General features: G+C 48.6%; 1 protein-coding gene across 27 annotated transcripts in view; it reads left to right on the top strand.

The window, feature by feature from the left end:
* The window catches only part of PFKFB3 (6-phosphofructo-2-kinase/fructose-2,6-biphosphatase 3), a 254,674-nt gene that overhangs the window by 73,450 nt on the left and 153,605 nt on the right, over positions 1-27,619 (top strand). For 8 of the 27 annotated variants that reach the window (XM_078329361.1, XM_008999890.4, XM_054258427.2 and 5 more), the window contains one exon: positions 5,465-8,066. The exons of 9 other annotated variants lie outside the window; for them this stretch is intronic. In XM_078329361.1, the coding sequence (XP_078185487.1) occupies positions 5,465-5,512 (48 nt within the window). In that variant the 3' untranslated portion in view covers positions 5,513-8,066. Of the gene's footprint in view, positions 1-1,189; positions 1,213-3,883; positions 3,936-5,464; positions 8,067-27,619 lie in introns of those variants that run through there. 10 more of the 27 variants (XM_078329356.1, XM_035306712.3, XM_008999885.4 and 7 more) reach the window with 2 other exon arrangements.

Here is a 27,619-nt window from a genome sequence, read left to right as displayed (position 1 = left end):
AAACTGAGAGCCTGGGGTCTCTCCTTGCTGGTGACAACCGTGACTGCATTCCCCTCCCTTCTGAAGATGGGGTCTTTGAGGGCAGAAGCAGGCAGTGCGGAAGGGAGAGAGATGTCCGAGACCCATTCATGTGCATGAATGTTTATTTCTAAAACAAAGAAAGTGCCCACTTTCTCACGTAAATAACATAGTTATCCCAGCAGGTAGTAAAATCCAAAACAAAACCCAACCTGATTTCACTTATTTCGTGGGTTTTGATGGTGACAGCCTGGAAGATTTTGGTTATTAGACACTAAGATTTGTTTTCAGAAAACTGGCCTTTTCCTTTACAGCCGGGAACCCTTGCAAATATGTGAGATGTAGAAATTTCGGGGCTCAAATCCAGGTACCCACGGGTCTGCCCGACCCTGCCCTCCAGGCCTGGCCCTGCCAATTAGCCCAGTGCAGCCTCCAGCTGGATGCCTATACCAGCTCTGAGCATCCTTTCAGCCTGCCCCATCTTCCCGCCTTCTCTGAGACTTCCTTAGACCTGGTGGTGTCTGGAATGTGACCTGGGGGGTGCTGCAGCCTCCACAGGTCACTTAACCTCTTCAGGCCTCAGTGTTTTCATCCAGGCAATGGGGAAATAATGGCAGTGCAAAAGGCAGATCAGATGAGGGGATTCATGCCCTGTGCCCAGCCCAGTGTCTGGCACATGGAGGGGACCCGTGGACACGGTGAGGTGGCCGTGACTTGCGGAATCCTAGAGGCCTGGCGTTGATGGTAGCTCCAAACAAACAGGAGTGAGGGCAGCAATTTAATCACCCAGATTCCTTCACCTCCCAGCCCTCAGTCTCCTTAGCTTTGCAAATGATCAAACAGAACTGAAATGGTGTCCCTGTGGCATCTGTCACATGGTGGAAATGTGGGCTTATATTTGGAAGGTCAGAGGCCACTGCTTTGATGCTTGGGGGGACCAGGCTGGGTGGGGTAGGAAGGTGACATCCTGAGAGGATGCAGTGACAGGGGCTGCACCTGCCCATCCGCTTCGGAGCTGCTCTGACATTGGGAGGACAGTCCTTCAGGGTGTCCAGGTTCTTTGGGATGTCTGAAGCAGCTGGCTGCGCCAGCATGGGGTTTTGCAGGGCTTGGCCCCAGCAGATTGCACCCTGCCTGCCGACTGACTCGTCTCTCTGCTTCTCCTCCGCAGCCTTTGCTAGGGCAAGCCTGTCTGTAAGTATCTCTCTGATCATTGCCGCTGCTTGCACGCTTTCTTCCTGCTTGCTCATTTGGCCTCCTTCCTGTTAAAATATTGAGGATGAGAGCAGTTTTGTGGTCTGAGGTCTTTCATGGGGGAAGGAGGAGATGGGCATGGGAGCAGGGAGGAGAGATTCAGGAATTTGTTTAGAAAAGGGTGCAGGAGGTCATGGTGGCCCCACTACTGTTCAGTGTGTTCTGACACGGCCGCGTGACCCCCTCAGGGCTCCAGGTAGTGGTTCGTGACGGCCGTGGTTTAGGGCTCGGCATAAATCCACATTCCCTCTCAGAGTCAGATCTTGGTGGTGAGCTGGGGCTGTGCCCGCTGCCATTGCCTTAAGGCTCCCTCCTTCCCTAGGCGTGTCCTTCGTTTTGAAAGGAAAACTTAACTCCGAGCCTAATCTGTAAAACAAACCAATGGGGAGTGGTGGGGCCTGAGCTCTGCAGCCTCTCCCTCCCCATGAGGATCCTCCTCGCCCCGACAGAGCTCTGAGTGGAGAACCCCTTTTGGGGATCCTGGGTTTGTCTGGGGTTGGAGCCTGCTGAGAGTCATAGGCACACCCAGGGCTGGGTGCGGCTTTTGTCTCTAACCCTTGTGATTGCCCCTGCCCCTCCCAGAGCTCTCTGCAGAGTTTCAGGTTCAGCCCCAGCTCCTGTCGCCCCTGGATAGCTGGGGCTGCATGCCCATCTCTCTGGGATCCTCCCCTGGAAGCAGAGGCCTTCCTTCCTGCTGCAGAAATTAATGACAGCCACCATGAAGATCACCCCTTCCCCTCAAAAACATACGTCTTTGCTCCTTAACTGATTGCTGCAGAAACTGGAAAGGCGTGAGGTGTGCAGCCTGGGATGCTGACAAGCATGGCTGGGTTTTGGAAATGGGAGGGGTTCAGTATGGCACTCAGATTTTGGTGGCAAAGGGATGAAGGGCCAGAGGATGTGCCAGTGTCCCCATGTCCATGTTCCTTAAGGCCACCCTGGGCGGTTGGCAGGGCAGTAAGTCCCCCATTTAATGGGTGAGGCACTGGGCAACTGCCCTGTGTTGTCCAGATGAGCCACAGAGCCAGGGCACAAAGGGCCCTTGCTTTGGAAAGCTGGCCGCCTCCTCTCTGCAGCTTTTGGGAGCAGGCTGGGTGCCTGTTCCCTGCCACTGTCCCAACGCCCCTGCCCTGAAGCCCACAAGGTCTGACGGAAAGCTGTTGGACCCTCATGTCCCTCCACAGCCGCCCCTTGCAGCTGCTTCCCATGGCCAGGCTTTGCTTACCTAAGGTGGGCCTGCCCTAACTTCCAGCTTCTTGGAAAACCCGGAGCTGGCGTGCAGCACTTCAGGATCAGGGCTTCTCCTGTGTGAAACTTGTCTTTGGATTTGGAGCCTGAAGATTTTACATCTGTGCGTGTCCTGCTCCTTTAGATCAGCAGTCCCTGACCTTTTTGGCACCAGGGAACAAATTATCTTCCTGTTTCATGGAAGAGAATTTTCCCCACCATGGCAGGGTAGGGGGGATGGTCTGGGGATGAAACTTCTCTGCCTCAGATCATCTGGCATTAGCTTCTCAGAAGGAGCACACAGCCTGGACCCCTCGCGTGCCCATTTACAGCAGGGTTCGTGTGTGCTCCTGCAAGTCAGGCAGCAATGCTGGTGTGCCCGCCGCCCACTCCAGCTGTGTGGCCCGCCTCCGGATGGGCCACGAACTGGGTGCTGGTCCACAGCCCAGGGCTTGGGGACCCCTGCGTTAGACCCATGGCCTGATGTCAGGAAAGAAATCTTTCTACTGGGAAGAGCCATTCAGGATAGCCCCCACCCCTCTAAAGTTGATCTGACCCATCGCCAAGACTAACATAATAGTGCCTTTGCTAGAATCCCTCCCGTTCAGCAAAAATACGTCTGAGGACCCACTGCACCTGACTCGGGTGGGAATTTCACTCTGGAGTCCTGTTGTCCTGTCCATCCCGGGCTCGTTACCCTACATCTAGCATTGTAGCCACATCTGATTCTAGGAGTCCCCTGGGTTCTGTGGCCAGAATCTGTGATGAAGGTCAGACCGAGCCAGGTCTGCATCTTGGTTCTACTCCTGCCAGCCTTTGTCTTTGGCACTCTGGGCAAGTTAAAGCAATTCTAGGACCTCAGCTTCCTCATCTGTAGTATGGAGATAACAACTTTGTAAGGTGTTTATAACGAGAATATAGATGCAGCCCTCAGCAAAATAGCTGGCCCCTAGGAAGTACGTGGTGGGTGATGGCTGCTGTGCTTGTCAGGGACGAACTTGGTGCCCTGGGCCTGTGGAGACTTCTGCGCTTGCTGGCATTGGGTCAGCATTTGGGTGCCTCCTGTAGCCTGAGGGGATTCTCCTCTGGGGCAGCAAGAACACTCAGACTTGGGAAGGGGAAACCCCCGGGGTCTCAAGGCCATTGGCCTGGAGTCCCTGTAATTTTGGTTTCCCAGTAAATGGGCACGAACGGCAGCCCCGACCCTGCATTCTGCAGTGCCTTCCTGGGGGCTGTGCCGGCTGCTCGGGATGGAGAGATCACCTGGCATTTGTAATGCAGCCTTCAGTTTTTAAGCTTCCAGTGCACACTAGAAAACCCTACTAAAGATGTTTTTTCTTCCTTTTCCAACCTGTTTCTTCCTCTTCCCCACTCTACTTGAAAGACGAACTGTCTGTCACATTTTCTCAAAGTTCTCTCCTTACTAAGCATGGAAGGTAAATGCCTGGTGCATGTCCCTCCATCCCGCCCTGCTCTGCGTCACGGCATCTGGGTCTGTGTGCAGACTGGCCATCGTGCAGTGCGGGGCTCATCTGTCTCCATGCCGAGGGTGTTCAGTGCAGCACCATTGTCGTGAGGTCCTTTCTAGTCTGTCTCTCACCCCCCACGTGTCCTGGGCCGGGGCCCCTGGGTGAAGGACGTGGACATCACCCAGTCCTGCAGGCTCTCCACTGTCATTGTTGTATTGCTGTCATCTGTGGGTGCCGGAAGCCATGGGCTGGTAACGTTGAGAGCAGGTTGGAGCCAGCAGATGTGGAGGGAAATGTCAGCCCTGCTCTCTGATCCCACAGCCTGGCTGGGGCTCTCCCTACATATGAGGACCCAGGGTGCTCTGGAGAGAACTTTCCCCTCTCGGTGGGCACCCGTCACCCCCCAGCCGATGGGCATCTGTCACCCCTTCCCGGCAGGCACCATTATCCCCCGATGGGCACCCATCACCCATTCACGGCAGGCACTCATTATCCTCCGATGGACACCCGTCACCCCTGGCAGGCACCTATCACCTCCTGGTGGGCACCCATCACCTGGGTCTGGTTCTGAGTCTGGCCCAGGCCTGGGCGATGGCTGTGATGCTGCCCAGCCATGTGACTTTCCTCCCAGTTCTGTGTTGGGTGGGCATGGGCCATGGTGGCCCTGTGTGCCTGAGCTCTCTCCCACCCTCTTTAGAACAGTCTTAGTGGAGACACTTGGGATTGGACAGAATGCTTGTAGACGTTGTGTTTTCTTGATTTCTGGGGTGTAGCTGAAGGTGGTCAGGGAAGGGGGCCCTGCTGTGCAGTGGCGGTCAGTCGTGCTCCTCGATTTCAGAGCATGTTTTCAGGGAGGTTGGTACTGGCCAGGGCCTTAGGGGTGGGACTTCCTGCCAGGGCCACTGTGATCAGAAGAGGGGCAGGGCTTTAGCGACAGCCCTCTCTGCCTGGCTCCCTGCCTGGGCCTCCCCACTGCATCCGGCCACTCCATGTGTCACCTGTGTTTGCCTGTCAAGCCATGTTCCCAGAATCTGGAGGCAGGAGCTGGGAGTGTGGCTCTGTTTTGAGCTGAGTAGGGTGGAGGGGGCCTGTGTGTCCTTGGAGGCCCTGGGCTCATCCTCTACCTGGCTGTGGCCAGTGAGGCTCCCCAGGTGGGGTTTCTATGGGGTCGTGAGCACGAGGTTCCTGTGGCCACTGGTGCCCAGCACCGCGAAGCTCTGGTCCTCCTGGAGCCACACACGGCCACCTCCAGGCAGGCTGCTGGCCTGGCGCCCAGCCCCTTCTCTTGAGACTCTGGGGTTATCTTCCGGCATGTTCTGGGGCCCTCCTGGGCTCTCTTCCACATGTGGGGTTGGCATCCCTTTCTTGGATCGTGTTCTTTGTCTGGGGTAGAGGGAGGGAGAATTCTCTGTTGCATGGCTCAGCGTCTTCTGCTTTAGAAGCCAGCCAGCCACAAATCCTAACTCCCTCCCACCTCTCTTTTCTCCTGAAAATAGAACATGAAAGGCTCCCGGAGCAGCGCAGACTCCTCCAGGAAACTCTGAAGCAGACGTGTTGGTTCCATTCCATTTCCATTTCTGCAGCTTAGCTTGTGCCCTGTCCTCCGCCCGAGGCGAAATGCATCCCAAGGACTTCTTCAGGAGAGGGTGGGGTGGAACAGAGGGGGAGCCTTGGCCAAAGAGAATCGTGCATGGCACCCTCTGTGTCACCTCTGCTGCTGGACACCAGGAAGCCACGCAGGTCCCTGGCGCTTTGCCTTGAGCCATGGGGCCCCCCCTCCGCTCTCTGGAATTCCTAGGAGTGTCCAGCTTCGCAGACCTTCAGAGGCCTGGGGCAGGTGATGAACGTTGGGGTCCTGATGAGGCCGCCGGGGACCCTGTGTCATCTTGTTTCATTTTGTTTCTATGATCTCCTGGCGCGTTCAGAGCTGGGAAGACCACATTGGTGGCAGAATCCTAAAATTAAAGAAGGCAAGCTCCTAGTTGCTGAAGGTCAGGAGATGTTTAAAAACTTCCACGTGGCTGTTTGGTGCATCTTGTCCTGGAAGACACCTCATGGGAATGGACTTGGACAGGTGTTGGGTTGGGGCCTCATCTCCAGGAAGTCCCTGAGCTGAGATGCAAGTTGGCTGGGTGGTCCACACCCTGGTCTCCCACAGATCCACACACTTCCAGGCCTGCGTTCTCCCTCCAAAGATGTCCAAGGGCAGGCTGGCTGCACGGGGAGAAGGAAGTATTTTGCTGAAATATGAGAACTGGGCCTCCCGCTCCCAGGAAGCTGCAGGGACCCTCTCTCCTCTTACCTGGACTTGGAGTGAACAGAGAAGCACTCTCCTGGAGCTGCTGGCTTTTGCACTTTTTTGATGGCAGAAGTGTGACCTGAGAGTCACACCTTCTTTTCAGGAACATAGATGTTGGGGTGTTTAGCCCTGTGGGGAGCTTGGAGCCTCTGAAAGTGGGGAGCCGGATGACACAGAGTGGAACACCTGGCATCCTTCCCCAGGGCTTGCATGACTGTCCCTGCTTCCCAGGTGGGGACAGTGGCCCAAGCAAGGCCTCAGTCCTGGTCACTTGCTTCAAGAGCTGCCTGCACGCTGTCTCGGAGTGTCTGCTGTGTGCCTGGCGCTGTGCCGGGGCCTTAGAGAAGTCGGAGGAGTGGACTTTGTCCTGTCGTGCCTTCATGGCATCTGTGACATGTGCATGGTGGTGGAAAGCGTTGGACCTGTCGTCTCAGCCTGTTGGTTTCTCCACATTGCCTCAAACCCTCGGGTAGGAGGCGGGGGCTGTCTTGTGCCCAGATGAAACCGTTTGGAAACTCGGCAGCAGAGTTTGTCCAAATGACCCTTTTCAGGACGTCTCAAAGCTGGTGCCAAAGGTCACTTTTCTTCGCTGCCTTCTGCCGTGGGCCCTGAGATCCTCCTCCCAGCTCCAGGGCCAGGTTCTGGGTGAGGGTGGGGGATTTAGAACCCCAAGACTGGGTGTGGAGAGAAGAGCCGATGCTGTTTTTCAAGAAGAGCTTTTAAAGGATGCATGTTTTTTTCTGGCTGGAATTGAGTAGGAGCTGAGGCTGTGCTTCAGATATATAATCGAGTGCGGGATTTTCACGCAGAACCATTCAAGTCCCCCTCGCCCATCACACTCCCTTTGGCCGGCTTCTGCTGGAAAGGTTGTCTCTGTCTGCATTCCCATGCAACTCCAGACGCTCACAGCTTCCTCTGTCCCTGGATGTTGAGTCTCATGAGACTGTAGGCGGGGGTGGGCACGCATGGGTGCACGAGCGTGCGTAACTTGGTTGTATTTTTCGATTTGACATGAAGGGCCCGTTGCTTTGCTCTTGAGAGTGGTTTCTCGTGTTCTCCTCGCTGGCTCATTCTTTGAACATCGACTCTAAAGTTTGATACAGACAGGGGCTTGATAAAGCTGTGTTCCCATCCCCCCTCTGACTACCTAAAATCAATACCTAAATCCGCCTTGGCCTAACGCAGGACTTTAGTTTGGGAAAGGCGTAGATGGGGAGAGGGGGAACGTGAATCTGTGCAGGGAGGAGAGATAAGAAAGCAGAACAAGCCAGTCACCTGCCTTTGGAGGGGACATTGGGTGGGGGTGGCTTTGAGCTACAGTCATGGACTTTTGGCATCTACTGATTCTTACCAACTCCCACCCCACAAAGAAAATAACTGGGACCAATATTTTTAACTTGGCATATTTGTTTTTGGGTGAGTTTCCCCCTCTCCTTATTCTGTCCTGAGACCACGGGCAAAGCTCTTCATTTTGGGGGCGAAGAACTGTTTGGAACCACACCAATGATATTTTCGTTTGTAATACTTGAAATTTATTTTTTTATTATTTTGATAGCAGATGTGCTATTTATTTATTTAATATGTATAAGGGAGCCTAAAAAATAGAAAGCTGTATAGATTGGGTTTAGTTCATCGGTTTGGGAGCCTCCTATGTGTGACCCACGACTTCTCTGTGTTCTGTGTTTGTCTGAATTAATGATCTGGGATGTAAGTTGTGCTAGCTTTCAAACAGGAAATGCCTTTCAGAAATTTGTATATTTTGCAGTTGCCAGACCAATAAAATACCTGGTTGAAATACATGGACGAAGTGCACCACTGATCTTTTCATGGGGAAGAGAAGAGGCGTTAATTGATGTTTATGGCAGAGGCACCACGGAGCCGCCAGCTCACCGCTTCATCATCTTCCTTTAAACAGGACGTTCAAGCACAGAGTGTCTAACGCCTGCCTTTGGGGAGAATAAGCTGTCTCCGTGTGTTTCTTAGTTGGTAGACTTCATGTTATTTATTTAGATGGAGTCTTGCTGTCACCCAGGCTGGAGTGCAGTGGCGTGATCTTGGCTCACCGCAACCTCGGCCTCCTGGGTTCAAGTGATTCTTCCGTCTTAGCCTCCCAAGAAGCTGGGACTACAGGCGCCTACCACCATGCCTGGCAAATTTTTTGTACTTTTAGTAGAGATGGGGTTTCACCATTTTGGCCAGGATGGTCTTGATCTCCTGACCTCGTGATCCACCCTCCTCGGCCTCCCAAAGCGCTGGGATTACAGGCGTGAGCCACCGCGCCCGGCCCTGCGTCGGCGTTTACTCTTCCTTTCATGCCCCTTCCCCTCGCCGTGCCAAACAGCAGCAGTGCTTCCGCCAGCGCTGCGCTCATTGCAGGCCCCAGCGCCGCCACCGAAGGCATCTTTCATCTAAGGTTCCTTTCACCCGCCCTTCCCCATCATCTTCTAGCCCCTTCCAGGTTTCTACAGGGAATAAAACTCGAGCTTCTGTGACTTCTTTGCCACACATTGGCTGCCAGAGGTTGAGCTGGTTATGTCACTTACAGCCTCAGCATTTGCGTCTCTGCAGATGGGGTAGGGTTTAGGGTGGAGCGTGGTGTACATGCAGAATGGAGGAAGCCTGGGGCAGTGGTTCCTTCTGCAGCAGGTGTGTGTGACCTGTATGGTCTGATTCTCCTCCAGAGCCCCCACTGCTACACTCCAGAAATCGCCCTGACTCCCCAGTGAGTCTTCCTTCATCCCTTATGTGTTTTCAGCCCACACTGTGAAGAGAACAGGTGGTCTTGGCCTCCATTGCAAGATGACTCCCAGGGTTGTGATCTGCGTGATGGGGCAGAGCATTTTGGTGAAACTGAAGCCACCTCCTCAGGTTCTGAGCCACGTGTGATGACAGGAGATGTGTTGGGTGTAGGGGCAGAGCAGTGGCCTTGATGGAAATCTGGCATCGTCTTTCAGGCTGACCACCCAGAAAATTAAAAGACGGCTCCCAAAGAGGTTGTTGACATGTTGTAAGATCCTGGGCCAGCTGGGCTGTGGGGATCTATAGGGACTCTGCGACCTTTCAGGCCAGCTCTGAGATTCATCGGAGAGATGGGCTAGGTCTGTAGACACTAAATACAGAAGGATCAGTAACTGGGTGGATGCTGTCAGGGAGAGGAGGGCTGGGGCCGGGGAGGGTGGACGCTGTGCACACCAGTCGTTTTCATTCACTGCCTGGCCTCGGTTCCTTCCACTTTTTACTCCCTCAACTCCAGCCACACTGGCCTCATGCAGGTCCTCGAACTTGCCAACATGTGCCCACTGTGGGGCCTTTGAGAGTGCGGTTCCCTCCCCTCTGATGTCTCCCCAGCTATCCAGGGTTCTCTCTGACACTTTCTCCCCATCTCCATCCAGCTATCAAAGCCTATCCCAAAAAAGGGTCCCTGCCTCCCAGGTCCCTGCACACCTTTTGGAGTGCGTGTTGACTGCCGTGCCCTCTGTCTCCTGCCACCTGAGCCTCAAATCCCTGAGAGCAGAGCAGCTCCCTGTGCCTCATCCTCCATACGGACCTGGCCCATAGTGGGCTCTGTCACTAAATGGATAACCAGTGCTACCGAGGAGACCCAGATGACACACTGCTGAGGAGTGAGGCATCCATTCAGCTTGGAGAGGAGGCTTAGGAGACTCTTTATAGAAGAAGGGAAATGTGAGTGGAAAGTAACTTCTTTTTAGTAAAAATATGACGTTAACAAAAATAAGTTCAGAGCCTTCTGTGAGTTTTCAAAATTTGAATTTCACAATACTTTTGAGTTCTAAAGTTTGTTTGCTTTCTGAGACAGACTTTTGCTCTGTCTCCCAGGTGGGAGTGCAGAGGTGCGATTTCAGCTCGCTGTAACCTCTGCCTCCAGAGCTCAAGTCATCCTCCCACCTCTGCCTCCTGAGTAGCCATCCTCCCACCTCTGCCTCCTGAGTAGCCGGGACTACAGTATAGGCACGTGCCACCATGCCCCACTAACTGTATTTTTTTGTAGAGATGAGGTTTCACCACGCTGCTCAGGCTGGTCTTGAACTACTGAGCTCAAGTGAACCACCTGCCTCAGCCTCCCAAAATGCTGGGATTACAGACATGAGCCACCATGCCCAGCCAAAGACTGCTTTATAAACTTCATTTTAAGCTCACATTTCCCAAGACAGCGTGAGTGGGTTTGGATTCAGTTGTTCTTGGCATGTGAGGTCTTCCCAGGCAATTCACTGAAGGTCTAGATAATCTGCGAAGGTGCTGGTTTCAGCCTAGAGGTTCTGACATACTCCTAAGATCAGGTGAAAAGAGAACCCCCATAAAGACATCAGAATGACCTCAAAACATGGCGGCACTTCAGCCCTTGAGACTAAAGAGGACCACTGCTGCAGTCCCTGAGAAATGTCTTTGGATAAATTTATTTATTTATTTTGAGACCGAGTCTTTCTCTTTTCCCCAGGCAGGAGTGCAGTGGCACGATCTTGGCTCACTGCAACCTCCACCTCCCGGGTTCAAGCGATTCTCCTGCCTCAGCCTCCTAAGTAGCTGGGATCACAGGTGCATGCCAACACCGCTGGCTAATTTTTATATTTTTAGTAGAGATGGGGTTTTGCCATGTTGGCCAGGCTGGTCTTGAACTCCTGACCTCAGGTGATCCACCTGCCTTGGCTTTCCAAAGTGCTGGGATTATAGGTGTGAGCCACTGCCCCTGTCCAAGACTCTATCTGGAAAAAAAAAAAAAATGCCATAGTTCTCAGACTCACTGGGAGGACCTGATCTTTTTTTTTTTTTAACTTTAAGTTCAGGTACACATGCAGGATGTGCAGGCTTGTTAACTAGGTCAATGTGTGCATGGGGGTTTGTTGTACAGATTATTCATCACCCAGGTATTAAGCCCAGTGTCCATTAGTTATTTTTCCCAATCCTCTCCCTCCTCTCACCCTCCACCCTTTGATAGGCCCCATTGTGTGTTGTTCACGCCTATGTGTTTATGAGTTCTCATTATTTAGCTCCCACTTACACATGAGAACATGTGGTATCTGGTTTTCTGTTCCTGCATTAGTTTGCTGAGGCTAATGGCCTGCAGCTCCTTCCGTGTCCCTGCAGAGGATGTGATCTCATTCATTTTTATGGCCACATAGGATTCCATGGTATATATGTACCACATTTTCTTTATCCAGTCTATCATTGCTGGCTGTTTGGGTTGATTCCATGTCTTTGCTGTTGTGAATAGTGCAGTCGTGAACATACACGTGCACGTCTTTATGATAAGACAACTTGTCTACCTTTGGATATATAGCCCGTAATGGGATTGCTGGGTTGGATGGTATTTCTGACCTTAGGCGTTGAGAATTGCCCCACTGAGGGGGACTAAATATGAATGAAACACTCCTGACAGTTCCTGTCACAAAGAGGGCACTGCTGTGGGAATTATTCATTTGAACATGCATGCCCGGCATTTTAAATGGGAGATAGACACGGTTATCCCCACTTTTCAGATATGGAACTGCAGCAGGGAGAACTTAAGGACCCTGCTTGATTCTGCGCAGCCGTAAGTGGGATAAACCCCAGGTCTGTTAGACTCTCTGACGGTGCTGCTAGCCACTTCACAGCCTAAAGTCTCCACAGGCTGCCGACAGTGCTCCTGCGTGAGTCAGCAGATCACAGGACAGGGAGTTGAGTCGCATATTAATGAGCAACCGTGCTTTCCTGTCCCTGGGGCTGTGGAGAGCTCTGTCAGCGTCCACATGAATAACAGATTTTTTGGAGTGGGTCATGACTCAGGGTGCTCACATAACTTTGGAGACCAGATGCCCATTCTGTAAGGTTATGTGTTTTTCCCTCCCTACTCTTCCACACAGCATCCTTGGGGATTCCCTATTCCTGGTGACATGAAGACTTTCTAATATATATTTTTTGTATAGAGCAGGGTCTTGCTCTGTTGCCCAGGCTGGAGTGCAGTGGCATGACGTCAGCTCACTGCAGCCTTGAACTCCCGGGCTCAAGACACTCTCCCACCTCGGCCTCCCAAGTAGCTGGGACTTCAGGTGCATGCCACCACACCTGGCTAGTGTTTGTATTTTTAGTAGATATGAGGTTTCACTATGTTGGCCAGGCTGCTCTCGAACTCCTGGACTCAAGCTGTCTGCCCGCCTGGGCCTCCCAAAGTGGCAGGATTACAGGCAGGAGCCACCGTGCCTGACGACGAAGACTTTCTAAAGGGTACATTTGCATAGATAAGGGAATGTTTTTGGATCCCCAACTTCCACATTCACCCTTTCCTAAAACAGCCCGAGGAGCTTGCTTACATTAACAATAATCTTTCTCTGCTTGGCATCCACAGGCCAATGTAATAAGCTCCTGCTTATTACACGCTTGGTACTGGGATGCAGGACATTTGCAAGTCAGCATTCCTAGATTTCTTATATGTACAAGAGAGGGCTTCGACTAGATGGTTTTTGGAAAACTCTTTATTTTGACATAATTTTATTTATTTATTTATGAGATGGAGTGCAATGGTGTGGTATTGGCTCACAAGCAATTCTTCTTCCTCAGCCTCCTGAGTAGCTAGGATTACAGGTGTGCACCACCATGCCTGGCTGATTTTTGTATTTTTAGTAGAGACTGGGTTTCACCATGTTGGCCAGGCTGGTCTTGAACTCCTGACCTTGTGATCTATTTGCCTTGGCCTCCCAAAATGCTGGGATTACAGATGTGAGCCACTGCACCCGGCTCTTTCTTTTTTTATTTTTTTTTATTTTTAAGTCTGTCACCCAGGCTGGAGTTCAACGGCACAGTCATAGCTCACTGCAGCCTCTAACCTCTGGGCTCCAGCAGTACTCCCACCTCAGCCTCCTGAGTAGCTGGGATTACAGGTGTGAACCACCATGTCCAGCTAAGTTTTAAAGTTTTTGTAGAGTTGGGTCTCACTGTTTTGCTCAGGCTGGTCTTGAACTGGCCTCAAGTGATTCTTCCCACCTTAGCCTCTCAAAGTGCAGACATTATAGGTGTATGCTACCCTGCCAGGCCCTTAATAGTGAGTTTCAATTTTCCTTATTCCTTTTACACTTATTATTTGTAATTCTTCCATAAGGAAAATTTGTCCCTTCTCCCCATTTGTTTACTGATTCAATCATTTATTTATTTTTAATTAATTAATTTGTTTTGAGACGGAGTTTTGCTCTTGTTGACTAGGCTGGAGTGCAATGGTGTGATCTCAGCTCATTGTAATCTCCATCTTCTGGGTTCAAGCAATTCTCCTACCTCAGACTCCTGAGTAGCTGGGACTACAGGCATGCACCACCACGCCTGGCTAATTATGTATTTTTAGTAGAGATGGGGTTTCACCATGTTGGTCAGGCTGGTCTCGAGCTCCCAGCCTCAGATGATCTGCCCACCTTTGCCTCCCAAAGTGCTGGGATTATGGGTGTGTGAGCCACTGTGCCCGGCCTCAATCTTTCATTTATACCACTGTGGACTCGCGATTATTTCTTTGTAGATGACTTCTTAAGTCTCTGAACTAGCTCTGCAATCTCTGATTTCCATCAACTCTCCAGAATATTTAGCACTTAATATTCCTGCCCAGCATGGGCCTGGCCAGGGCACGCTGTCACCCCTATGTACAGAAGCAGGTACCCCGTTTTCCACCCTGATGGCAGCACAGCCACATCCTCACTTCATTTTCCCCATGTGCCTTACCTGTTACGCATGGTCTCTAACGCGTTCAGGCGAACCCTCCGGATGAAAGCGTTCCCGCTCTAGTGCACGGAAGCAGTGTTCTGTGGACATTTTATTTCTGTGTTTCCTTCACAGCAGATTCAGTTCCTGACCAGTCCGCAGGGGCTTATTTTACTTAATTCAGTGAGGCTTTTGTAACAGGACTGGGAAGAGGCTATCTATACCAGCAAGTAACTGTTGAATGGCTGTTATATGCAAATCAGTTCTAAGTATTAGGGATGAGAAAACACTGGGACACGTCTAACTGATGGGCGAGGAATGCTTGGGTCCTTTGGGTTCGAAGACAACGAGGGAGCTGTGCTAAGAAGGCCAGTACTTCAGAGAGCATCTCGCAGAGAAAGAGAGCGCTCCCTTTAACAGCCTCGTTGTATCCTCGGAAATGGAACTGCCACACATCCCAAGCAGCTGGTCCTGGGACACCACATTGAGAATATTTTGTCAGCTCTGAGATTTGAGGGAAACTCAGCCCAAGACTTTCTTTACTTAGTTGTTAGTTTCCAGAAGCCACATGGATACAGCCAGTCGGGAGTGGCAGGTGTAGGGAGAGGAGTAAGAAAGGAAACGGAAACCTGCTGTGTTTGAGTTGGAGACAGCCTTTCATGCCCTGGGAAGGGAACCGGGACACAGGCCCCAGTAGGCTCTGGGTGCTGTCGCTCTAGTCCCGTCAATGGAGGCAGCTGCTTCCTGCAACGCTCCCCGTAGAGGCTGAGATGTTTTCCTTCTGGGTCCTGTTCTCTTTCGCTAGTTCAACTCTGCAGATCTCTAATGGAGGGGGGAAGGTGTGAGAGGAGTTATTATTCTGTCATTTTATAGCTTCCAGGGCTTAGGAGTGAAATGTGTCATCTGTTTCTTTCCTTTTCTTTTTTTCCGAGACAGTCACCCAAGGCTGAAGTGCACTGGCACAAGCATAGCTCATTGCAATCGTGAACTCCTGGGTTCAAGCTATCCTCCCACTTTAGCCTCCCACGTAACTGGGATTATGGGTGTGGGCCATCATGCCCAAATATTAAATATTTTTTGTAGAGATGGGGCCTTACTATATTGCCCAGGCTGGTCTCGAACTCCTGGGCTCAAGGGATCCTCCCATCTCAGCCTCCTGAGTAGCTGGGACTACAGATACATACTATCAATGCCCAGCTTATATATATATATATAAGCTGGGCATTGATAGTATGTATCTGTATAATACATACTATCAATGTATAATATTTATTTTATTTTATTTTTGAGGTAGAGTTTCACTCTTGTTGTCCAGGCTGGAGTGCTATGGTGCGATCTCGGCTCACCACAACCTCTGCCTCCTGGGTTCAAGTGATTCTCCTGCCTCAGCTTCCCGAGTAGCTGGGACTACAGGCATGCGCCACCATGGCTGGCTGATTTTGTATTTTTAGTAGAGACAGGGTTTCTCCATGTTGGTCAGGCTGGTCTCAAACTCCCAACCTCAGGTGATCTGCCCACATTGGCCTCCCAAAGTGCTGCGATTACAGGCGTGAGCCACCACGCCCAGCCAATATTTTTATTTCTTGTAGAGATGGGGTCTCACTATGTTATCCAGGCTGGTCTTGAAGTCCTGGGCTTAAGTCCTCCCGCCTCAGCACCCCCAGTGTTGGGATTACAGGTGTGAGCCACTGCACTCAACGCTGGTGTCAGCGATTTCTTCCTCATCCCATTGAGGGGAGAGTGTGGCCTTGACTCTGCTGTTTCGGTGTCACATGAAGAGCGGACATCAACTTGCTTGCCAGGGCGAAGCATGCACCACACACACAGGGAACCTGAAGTGAAGGCCATTTAATGAAGACCCAACTTCTGTTTCCCAGGCAGCCTGACCACCACAGGTCTCAGGAATATTAGTGAAGCCCGTGGGGAAGGGAAGGGAATTTCTGGAGAGACCGTGGTCTTTCTGGACCAACTTGGCTGCTCATTCTTTCTGAGGAAAACATTAACCATGTTCCAATTCTGGGCAGGCCTGAGAATTCAGGTGCATCATCCAGAAAATCTGGGCTAAGAATCCAGTCAAGAATCTGGGCTAAGATTCTGTTGCTATTCTCTTACATGGTCACAAATTAGTTCTATTGCAAGCAGATTAGATCTGGACAAGTAATTCTTGGTCTTCTAAATCCACAGCTCACAAAGGATTAGGGAGGATGAGAAGCTGGAAAGGGCAGCTAAGGATATAGGCACGTTGGATGACTGGAGATGCCCTCTTCACCCAGAGGGTGTTATGTAAAAGTGAGAAGGGCTGAGGTAAATCAGCTTCATTTGTTCATTCATAATTTAGAGGGAGTTCCTATTCCTGGCCCAAGATTGTGCTGAAAGCTGGAGTTCATTTTACAAGAGATGAATGAGAAAAACAGTTCCTAGCAAAGAGAAGCATACACTCACCATAAAATGAGACTTTTAGACTTACAAGCCCAGATTGTTGAAGCTGGGACCTTCAAGATCTGCAAATTTAAACTCCACCACTTTACAGATGGGGAAACTGAGGCTCACAGAGGGAAAGCAAAGTCAGATGTCACAGCTGCTGGGACAAAACAACTCAACTTCTGGTCTAGCTCTTACTTACTCATTTATTTAGACGGAGTCTTGCTCTTTCACCCAGGCTGGGTGCAGTGGCACGATCTCAGCTCACTGCAACCTCCACCTCCTGGGTTCAAGCAATTCTCCTGCCTCAGCCTCCCAAGTAGCTGGAATTATAGGCACATACCACCACGCCTGGCTGCTTTTTGTATTTTTAGTAGAGGCGGGGTTTCACCATGTTGGCCAGGCTAGTCTTGAACTCCTGATCTCATGATCTGCCCACTTCAGCCTCCCAAAGTGCTGGGATTACTGGCATAAGCTACTGCACCTGGGCTATTTTATTTATTATTATTTTTGAGACAGGGTCTGGCTCTGTTGCTCAGACTCTAGTGCAGTGGTGTGGTCAGGGCTCACTGCAGTCTCAACCTCCTAGATTCAAGGGAACCTCCCACCTCAGCCTCCCCAGTAGCTGGGACTACAGGCATGTACCACCACACCCAGCTAATTTTTGTGTTTTTGGCAGATACTAAATTTCTGCTCCCTGCTGTCCAGGCTGGTCTCAAACTCCTGGGGTCAAGCGATCCAATCGCCTTGGCTTCCCAGAGTGCTGGGAGTGCAAGTGTGAGCCACCATACCCGGCCTTATTGTTTTATTTTTAAAGGCTAGTCAAGTGCAGCAATGGCAGTGAAGAGGAACAAAGAAATCTGTAACGGGTTGGGATCGATTAGTTGTAAACACCACTGCACTCGGACCAGCCTGATGTAGCTCTCTTTTCAGTTAAAACTACTTACCTGGAAGGAGTGAGAGGGCAGTGTCCTGGGAGGTGACAAAAGCTCTAAGTAGCATTAGGGAGAATGCTCTAGAATGCTCTAGAATGCCAGATACAGCAGCTACTACTTACTGTTAAGAAGACAATTTCCTTCTCTCTCCTGAAAGCCCCCTTCTCTTCCTTCTCGAAGACCCTCCGTGCAGCCCCTCCAGCCTCCTACTTCCTCCCCACGGCCCCAGTGCCCTGCATTGCTCTCTGGTGATGGCCATTCACCCAGCTGGGCCCAGGCCTCCTGAGGAGCTCCTGTTTACAGAGCGAATTTGCCATGTGACTTGCACAAGGAAACTTGGGCAGTATTTCCCAGAGAAAGGACTGGAGCAGTTTACTCTCAGATAAAAGCCCGGAACACAATCCTTTAATCCGGAAACAATCACTTTATTTGTTTTTTTTCCTTGATATACATTTTTATTTTTATTTATTATTATTATTACTAATATTTTTGAGATGGAGTCTCGCTCTGTTGCCCAGGCTTGAGTGCAGTGGTACATTCTCAGCTCACTATAACCTCCACCTCCTGGGTTCCAGCAATTCTCCCTGCCCCAGGCTCCTGAGTAGCTGCGACTACAGGTGACTGCCACCATGCCTGGCTAATTTTTTAGAGTTTTTTTAGTAAAGATGGAGTTTCACCAGGTTGGCCAGGCTGGTCTTGAACTCCTGACCTCAGGTGATCTGATCTGCCTGCCTTGGCCTCCCAAAGTTCTGAGATGACAGGCATGAGCCATTGCAAGCGGCCTATTTTATTATTGATGTATTGATGTTTAACACATTGTAGTTCAGAAGGAGATGCGCAGGTTTGCTATGTGGGTATGTTGCATGATGCTGAAGTTTGGGCTTCTAATAACCCCATCTCCCAAGCAGGGAACAAAGTACCCTTGATCCCCTCACTGGCCCTTCTGCTTTTGGAATCCCCAGCGTCTGCTGTTCCCATTTTAAACAAATGCTTTAGACAGCAGCTCTAGAACGTTGGAGAAAAGTGTTCATTTTACAAGTTGGGTGCCAAAGAAGCCAGCTGAGATGCAACAGCTTGCACCCTGACCCCAGGCTGGTGCAGCACCCTTTCCCTGTGACCCGGAAGTGCAACAAGTCCCAGACGAAGTCAGGTAAAGCGCCAGGGCCATTATGTAGATAACCCAAGGACGACACTGGCTTCGTTCATTCACTGGAAGCAGAAACAAGATGTCTAGATGACTGTCTTCATTCTCACCTTGGCTACCAGGGATCTCCCCTCCTGGTATTTGGATGTTAGGATACATCACGGTGGGGCCAGTGTTTCTTTTGGGTGCAAAACTTTGGCTCAGGCTCCGAAGAAGGAAACTGTGTCAACTCCATGAAATACAGCCAGTATTTCTTTTATGTTTAGAGCCAAACCTTGATCTAAAATGGAAAGGCTTTGCCTCTGAGACAGCCTGATTTCATTGTTGAACAAAGCCCTCTTCTTGTGGGGAAGAAAGATGAAGACTCCAACAATTAGCCTTCTAAAATGTAGGTCTGTAAAAACAATTGGGAGGAAATAGGCAGTGACATCCATCCGCCCACTGCTTCTTGGCCAGTTCAGGCCAAGGCCAAACAGAGGAAAAACATGTCCAGTCGGTTCAAGAGTTCAACTCCCCCTTCATTAAGCAAAAAGCTCAGCTCTCCTCTCCCAGCCATTCCACTTCTGTGATGGTTTATTCTCTAGACCCCTCCTAATGAACCTTTCCTCATCTTGATATGGGTCTCTCATAGGAACTTGATTTTCTTGCTAGAGAATGAATAAATAAATGGTCTCAAAGAATAAACGTGGGTCATATTAGAATACCTGCTGTGGGTTTTAGTTTTAAAGCATCATGTGAAATCTTCCCCGCCACTTTATAAGAGCTGGTTATAGATTTTTTTCCCATTTAATATATGAAAAATCTCAGGGAGAGAGGTTTAAACGTTTAGGAGGTTAAAATATTTGCCCCAGATCATACAGGTTGTCATGGGTAGAGCAGGCAATAAGTCAGGTAACAGTTGTTACCAAGTGGCTGTGGAGCCAATGCCTTTGTTATTTTCCTGGACTTACCTTGATTAGAGAAAAGTCAATCAGTTTCCAGAAAGGTAAGAAACCCAGTGGAGCAGGGTCTTTTGAGAATGAAAACTGGCCTTTTCTTTCATTTTTATTGATGTGGTTTCCCGGGAAATATGTTCACCTCCAGATTTCCTGGGCCAATATGAAGTTATTCATTTTGTTGGCTTGGAAATGTTATTATTCTCTCTCCTTGTTTTGAAATGTTAAATATGTGGTTTTAAAAAATGCATTTCTCAAACCACTCTACAGAAGGAAAGCAAATAATCTGATTAAAAAATGGGCAAGGATGCCTGTAATCCCAGCACTTTGGGAGGCCAAGGTGGGCAGATCGCTTGAGGTCAGGAGTTCAGAACTGGCCTGGCCAACATAGTGAAACCCCGTTTCTACTAAAAATACATAAATTAGCTGAGCATAGTGGCACATGTCTGTAATCCCAGCTATCCAGGAGGCTGAGGCTTGAGAATCACTTGAACCTGGGAGGCAGAGGCTTCAGTGTGCCAAGATCATGCCACTGCACTCCAGCCTGGGCTACAGAGCGAGACTCCATCTAAAAAAAAAGGGGCAAAGGATCTGAATAGATGTTTCTCAAAAGAAGACATGCAAATGGCCAACAGATATATAAAAACATATTCAATGTTAATAATGTTGATTAATGCATCATTAATGAATTCATGTGGATTAGGAAAATGGAAATTAAAACCACAATGAGATTTTTAGTTCACACCTGTCAAAATGGCTCTTGTCAAAAGACAAATGACAACAGGTATTGGTGAGGATGTGGAGAAAAGGAAACCCTTGGACACTGTTGGTGAAAATGTAAATCAGTACAACCACTATGAAAAATTGTACAGAAGTTCTTCAAAATATAGAAAATAGAATTAGTATTAATATATGATCCAGCAACGTCACTTCTGGCTATTTACTCAGAATGTTTGAAATCAGTGTGTCGAAGAGATGCCTGCTCCTCCGCGTTCATCACAGCACCATTCACGATAGCCACGTTACGGAACCAATGCAAGTGTTCATCAATGTATAAATGGATGGAGAGGATACGGCATATCCACAACACAGAGTACTATTCAACCGTAAAAATAAAGAAATTTGTCATTCACAACAACACGGATGGAATTGGAAAACATTTAAATAAATAATCAAGGCACAGAAAGACCAATACTGCATGTCCTCACTTATATGTGGAATAAAAAACTGTCAGACTCAGAGAAGCAGACAGAAGACTGGTGTTTACAGAGGCTGGAGTATGGGAGAAATGGGGAGGTGATGGCCAAAGGGTACAAAATCTCAGGCAAGTGGAATATTTGTGTGTGTGTGTGTATATATGTGTGTGTGTGTTTGCGTGTGTGTGAGAGAGAGAGAGAGAGGGAGAGACAGACATTGCACAGCATGGGGACTGTAGAAAATAATGTACATTTCAAAATTCTAAGGGAGTAAATTTTAAATATTCTCACCACGAAAATGATACGTATTTGAGGTATCATTTGACAAATGGCTCATTTCAGAAGACAAATGATAACAAGTGTTGTTGTTACGTTAATTAGCTTGGTAATAGCTATTCTGCGTTGTAGTCATAAATTATAACAACATTTTGTACCTTATCCATTTGGAAATATTGTTTGCCAATTTACAATTTAAAAATATAAACATTTAAAAAAGCATTTTGTTCCAGATGCTGCATTACTAAAGCCTAACTCTCCTGGGAGCATGTTGCCTCAACCACTTCACAAACAATTATTGGATCTTCTACTACAGGCAAAGGGTTATACTGGGTGCTGTGGGAGAGACAACGTTTACCCGAAAATAGCATGAGCCCTTGGGAGTTCAAAGGCTATGATATGAAATAGTTTAACACATGAAATATAAGAGATGTGCTATGGTTTGAATGTGATTCTTCCAAATTTCAGGTGTTGCCAATGCGACAGTATTAAAAGGTGGGGTCCTTGAGAGGTGATTAGACACTCAGGGCTCCTCCCTTATAAATGGAATTAGACAGGCTATAAAAGGTCTTGATGGAGAGATTGACTCTCTCTTCCTCTTTCCCACCTTCTATGATCTGAGGACTCAGCAGGAAGGTCCTCACTGGATGCCGGCACCTTGATATTGGACTTCCCAGCCTCCAGAACTGTGAGAAAATACATTTCTATTTTAATAAATTACCCAGTCTTGGGAATCTTGTTATAAGCAGCCCAAATGGCAAATGGACTAATACAGGATGGTATGAGTAGGTCCAACGAAGTCAGAGCTTCTTAATTTAGCTGCGCGCCAGATCATCTTGTGACATTTCACAAGTGCTGAGGTCTGAGCCTCACCCCGCAGCTACTCTGTTTTAATTGGTCGGGATACTGCTTTATCCCCTGTCCCTGTGGATATTTTTACAAGTTCGTAGGCTATTCTAATCTGCAGCCTAGGTCGAAACCATTGAACTGTGAAAACCCAAAATACATTTTCCAACTCAAATATTTCACAAGTTGAAATCAATGTAAATAGACTTTGGATAGTCAGAGGTCAAGGATGGGGTGGAAGAGAGGAATAGACTGAAACATTTTTATCTCACTGAATCTTCAAAAAGTCCTTGCATCTCCCCTAGCCTGTGGCAGAGCCAGCCACCCACCTGCCCCTCCAGATTCATCATCGTTTCCAGGGAATGGTGCCCGTCTTCATTCACCCAGGAAGAGTCCTTGCTCTCTCAGGAGTTCTTTGAATTAACAGCTGCCCAATAGCTTTTTGAGAAATGTTTGTGTTAGCGTATCCAGTTTCCTTTTTCTTTTTTCAGTTGTTGTGGGTGTGATGGTTTGCTACAAGCTTCTACATATCAGTTGGAAACAAAACTATTCCTTTTAGGCATTGGAAGCCCTACAAGAAGAGAGGGAGATGAATTGGCGTGTGGGGAAGATGAATCTGGTGGCCAAGGCAGGAAAAGTTGAGTTTAGGAGAACAGGAATATGTGCAGAGAGAGGAGGTCAGTGTCAGATTGGGATGGAAAGAGACGAGTAAGAGAGGTCTTATGAGAGAGTAAGCTTCCATGTGTAGGGATAGATCGAAATCCATGCCTGTCCCTCTTTAAAGCCTGGACGCCAAGTCTGCAGCATCTGTGTAACTGGCTGCAAGAACCCACTACCCCGGCAGTGGCTAATACTGAAGTAAACTCTTTGGCTTAAGTTGTTACACTTGTGTATTTGTGGGACAGGCTTTTGGCTTTTGTGAGTCCTACATCCAACTGTATTTTATCTGAGAACGGCTGAGATGGCTCCTGCCAAACTCATGGTATAATTGGTAACAGATCCCCAGAACTTTATCTGTAAGTTTCCTTTGCAATGTTTTTCTTTTGAGGTAGTTTGGGATTAGCAACAGTGTATACTTTTGGATTGGTAATTGGATAATTAAGAGTGTAAGTGTTTCATTTTAACAAGTTCATCTCTCTTGATTCATTGATTCAGCTTCTAGAAATCTGTCCCAAGGCGTACATGCTGACAGAGGCTTATACAGAAAGTTACTTATAATAAGGACAAACTTCAAAGTGATCGAAATGTCTTATTTACATAAAGGAATGAGATATGTATATACATATCTCACACATTTATAACCACATGTAATTATAAAAATATCTTATATAACTCAAATGGCCATCAATATGGAATTAGTTAAAAAAATACAGCATGATAACACTATGGAAAACGATGTGATAATTAAAAATAATGAGGTCACATATATGCAGAGATTTGAAAATATCTTTAGGACATATTTTTGTAGCACATAAATCCATTCATCTCTCTCTATGTGTGCATATATGCCAGTGCATCGAAAAACACTAGAAGGATACATATCACACTGTTAACAGAGGTAAATAGTTTTGGAGAAGTGGGGGAGAGAGATGATAAAGTAGGACCGTTATGTTTTGCTCCATAAACTTTTCTATTTGGGTCTTTTACAATGAGAACATTTACATCTATTACCCTTGCAATTAAAAGTCGTAAAATCTTAACTGCTTCTTTTGAAAAGGCTTGACTGTTAGTTTTTTTTCTAGGTGGCTTCTCATAAGCTTGGCTGCCATTTGAAGCATGAAAAAAAAATTACCCTCTCCACTAAAACGCTCTCTGAAAATTTAATAAATTGGGCAATTGCTTTGAGGTGAACTAGCTACCAGGCCACGTGGCAAATAAGCTTGGCTAAGGTCAGTGGCCGTGCATGAGGGATGTGGGACCCTAACGGGGCTGGATTTGTCTCAGGTCAGGGTGACAGTGTGTCAGCCCACAGCCAGTGGGAGAGATGTGTTCTGTGCCAGGAGCTCAGAAATGTCTTTCCACCATCTTTGATTTCAACATTCTCCTGCCTCTGCGCCTGGTGCAGAGAGGAGAAAAAAAAAATGTTGTTACAGCCTGGTGGTGAGGATGAGGGGTAGGGAGGGCAGTTTGGACTCCACTTAGACAAGAGAAAGCAGAGTCTTCAGGACGCCTTCACCGAAAGGTGATATGCTGGCCAGGCACGGTGGCTCATGTCTATAACCCCAGTACTTTGGGAGGCTGAGGTGGGCAGGTCACTTGGGGTCAGGAGTTTGAGACCAGCCTGGCCAACATGGGAAACCCCATCTCTACTAAAACAAAATACAAAAATTAGCCAGGCTTGGTGGCACATGCCTGTAGTCCCACCTACTTGAGAGGCTGAGGCAGAGGATCACTTGAACCCAGGAGGAAGAGGTTGCAGTGAGCCGAAATTGTGCCACTGCACTCCAGCCTGGGTGAAAGAGCGACACTCTCTCAAAAAAGAGAAAAAAAAAAAGGGTGATGAGGAACTGCGGGTCTTTTTCATCCATGTACTTTCAGTTCGATTTTGTTTTCTCTTTAGCCCTTTCTGAGATATCCACTCAATCTAATCCACAATGTGCTCCTTCCTGTTAAGGATTTAAAGAGTGGAATTCCTAGAAGAAACCGGGAAGGGAGCCCGGGCTACCAGTCCAGCCCCCGAAAGGCAGAGCACTCTCTGGGTACCCACAGAGGTGACCCCAGGCACCCAGGAGCGGACTGGTACAACTTTGCTGCTCCTGGCTGAAAGAGACCACATTAAGCTGAGCTGATGAGAACTCCAAGAAGCTTCCCTTACGCTGTGATTATGTGGGATTTCCCAGGTCAGTGTCAGCTGTGTAAGATATAGAGGTCTCCAGTGGATGATGGGTCAATGTATGACACTTCCACTTTACAATGATGAGAAAGACATAGTTCATAGAAGTAGAAATGGTGCTTTGAGTTCCCATACAAACATTCTGTTTTTCATTTTCAGTAGAGTGTTCAATAAATGACATGAGATATTCAACGCTTTATTATAAGATAGACTTTGATGATTTTTACCCAAATGTAGGCTAACGTAAGTTTCCTCAGCATGGTTAAGAGAGGCCAGGGTAAGCTATCATGTGTGGTAGGTTAGGTGTTCTGAACTGCGTCTTATAATATTTTCTTTTCCTTTCTTCTCTCTCTCTCTCTTTTTTTTTTTTTTTTAGAAAGAGTCTCACTCTGTCACCCAGGCTAGGGTACAGTGGCACGATCTTGGCTCACTGCAGCCTCTGCCTCCTGGGTTCCAGTGATTCTCCTGCCTCAGCCTTCCGAGTAGCTGGGATTACAGGCATGTGCCACCACACCTGGCTAATTTTTATATTTTTAGTAGAGACAGGATTTCACCATGATGGCCAGGCTGGTCTCAAACTCTTGACCTCAGGCGATCCACCAGCTTTGGCCTCCCAACGTGCTGGGATTACAGGCATGAGCCACTGTACCCTGACAGACTTACGATATTTTCAGCTTTGGAAGTGCTTATCGAGATGGAACCCTCCGGTAAATTGATGCACGTCAGTGCTAGTTTCAGTGTCTTTACTTCTGTGCCTTATCGTGTCAGTATAGACAAGTTGAAATGATCACTTTACTAACCTTACAGGAACTTGACGCAGGATTTTTGCGCAGTTAGCGCTCTTGGGCCCCATTTGTAGTATTAGGATGGAGTTTACATCTGTCTTTATTTCTTTTTCTATTATTTTTCCCTTTTTAATGAGACAGGGTCTCACTCTGTCACCCAGGCTGAAATGCAGTGGCAGGATCACAGCTCACTGTGGCCCTGATCTCCTGGGCTCAAGCAATCCTCTTGCCTCAGCTTCCTGAGCAGCTGGCACCGCAGCTGGCTAATCAACCACGCCTGGCTAATGTGAAAGAATTTTTTGTAGAGACTGGCCTTGCTATGTTCCTGAAGCTGGTCTCGAACTCGTGGCCTCCCAAAGTGCTAGAATTACAGGTGTGAGCCACTGGCCAATCTCTGTTTCTATTTAGTCCCCATGTAAGTGAAGCAAAATTTAATAAATTTTTTTAATGAATCCATAATCAAAAATGCGAGACATATTTTTTGGGGTGAAGATTACTTCCGTGGGTGTGTCTGCCTTATCTGACCGTGTAAACTTGAGAAGAGTAGCGTGTACTTTTCAGTTTTGTTTTGTTTAGTGTCCGGAGCTCTGCCAGGCCAAACAAACGATGTGCTTGATGGGACAGGATTTGTGGGCCTGTCTGCTGTGTGAAGGTGTGAGTGGGAACTCCGTGTTCTGATCAGCAGCAGCTGGGCTGGGGAAGCACCAATGTCCAGACCTAGAGAGGCGACTGGGTAGGCAGGGAGCGAAGCTGATGGAAAAGTACCCAGCTGCCTCCTCCTCAGGTCTTCAGCCTCGGCATGTGCGCGAGACGTGTCACAGCAGCATTCTATCATCATTATCCTGGAGGGGAGTGTTGGCGGGGTGGGAGGGTGGCCCTGACATGCACTCGGTTCCTCTTGGGCTCGCTGCGGTTCTATTAGCACTGGCCATTTGCTTCAGTGGAAAGAGCCTCAGGTCAGGAACCAGGGGCGTTGGCTGCAGCCTCTGACTTGCCACTAATGAGCTGGTTTGAGGTAAGCCATGTAAACTCAGAAAAATAGTCATTCTGCTCCCAGCCCCACCAGAGTCTGATCTCTAGGTTTCTTTCTAACCCTGAGAATTTAGGGCCTGTGCCCTTTGAACTCACTTTATCTTCCGTTCTCAGCTTCTGGACTGCTACTTTTCTGGAGAAGGTTTATGCTTTTTTAAAAATTATCTTTTTCCTTTTTGTGGAGAACAGGGTCTCAGTATATTGCCCAGGCAGGTCTCGAACTCCTGGGCCCAAGCTATCCCTGGAGAAGGTTTAAATCTCCTCTTCCTGGGTGGCTTGATGCAGTATTCCTAAAGCAGAGGACATGAATTCCCAGGGACTAAGCAGGATTTGGTTTTGGGATGGGAAGTGGCAGGTCACTTGAGGACTTGGGGTGTGTAGTTAACTGAACCTGCTTTCGGTTTCCTCATCCCTGGTGAAAAAAGAACAAAGGATGGAGTCTGTCCTTCCAAATATGTGCATGACAGTTCCCGGAGGGCATGAGGCTCTCTGTGTTCCCAGCTGGTCCCCAGGTTGTGCCAATGCCTTCAGGTCTGCGGTGCCTTCTTTGCATACTTCATCTCCAGCCAGGCTGCCATGTGCATGGGAGGCGGGACATGCCGGCCGCCACGCCTCCCTTTTCACCGGGTGGCTGTTGTCAGTGGCCTGACTTCATTTGTTGCCCTGGAAAGCTTTAAAAATGAGGCATGGCTCCTCCCAGGCATATTTAACATGACGAAGCTTTTGCATTTTGCAATCCTGAAACCTCACATAGAAACTATTCAGTGAGTGGAAACCTGTAGACAGTGATGAGAGGGCCTTTCAGACCTGGATAGGTCGTTCAAATCCACCCATGGGGGGAAGAAAGGATCCAGAGGATTGTTGCGGTGCGTTCTGTGCAAAGGGGATGGTGTGAAGGAAGACGCCGCCCTGGTGCTTCCCCAGAGAGCTAGAGTTCAGCTTATTTTCAGGGTTTCCTAGACAAAGGGGTTCCAAATAAATTTCTATATGTCTTAGCTTCGTGTTTCAAAAAGAAATAGTCAACCTACTTAGAGCTCTTTCTTTTCTAAAATTCCCAGGAAACATCACAGCAGCATCATATTTTACATTTTTTTCTTTTTTTTCCCTTTCACTGTCCTCACAATTCGTTCCCAACAGCAGCATCATAAATGAAATCTTTCCATCATCACAGTTTCATCTTTCGTTGGGGCCATCTGAGGAGCTGGGAAGAGACAGGCACTGCTGTGTGAAGACAGTCACCGCTGTGAGATCGCAGCATCTCATACAAAGGACCCT

Source organism: Callithrix jacchus, chromosome 7 (assembly GCF_049354715.1).
Source record: "Callithrix jacchus isolate 240 chromosome 7, calJac240_pri, whole genome shotgun sequence".
Lineage (NCBI taxonomy): Eukaryota > Metazoa > Chordata > Mammalia > Primates > Cebidae > Callithrix > Callithrix jacchus.
Note: the sequence above shows the minus strand (reverse complement) of the source record. Positions and strands in the feature narration are given on the sequence as shown.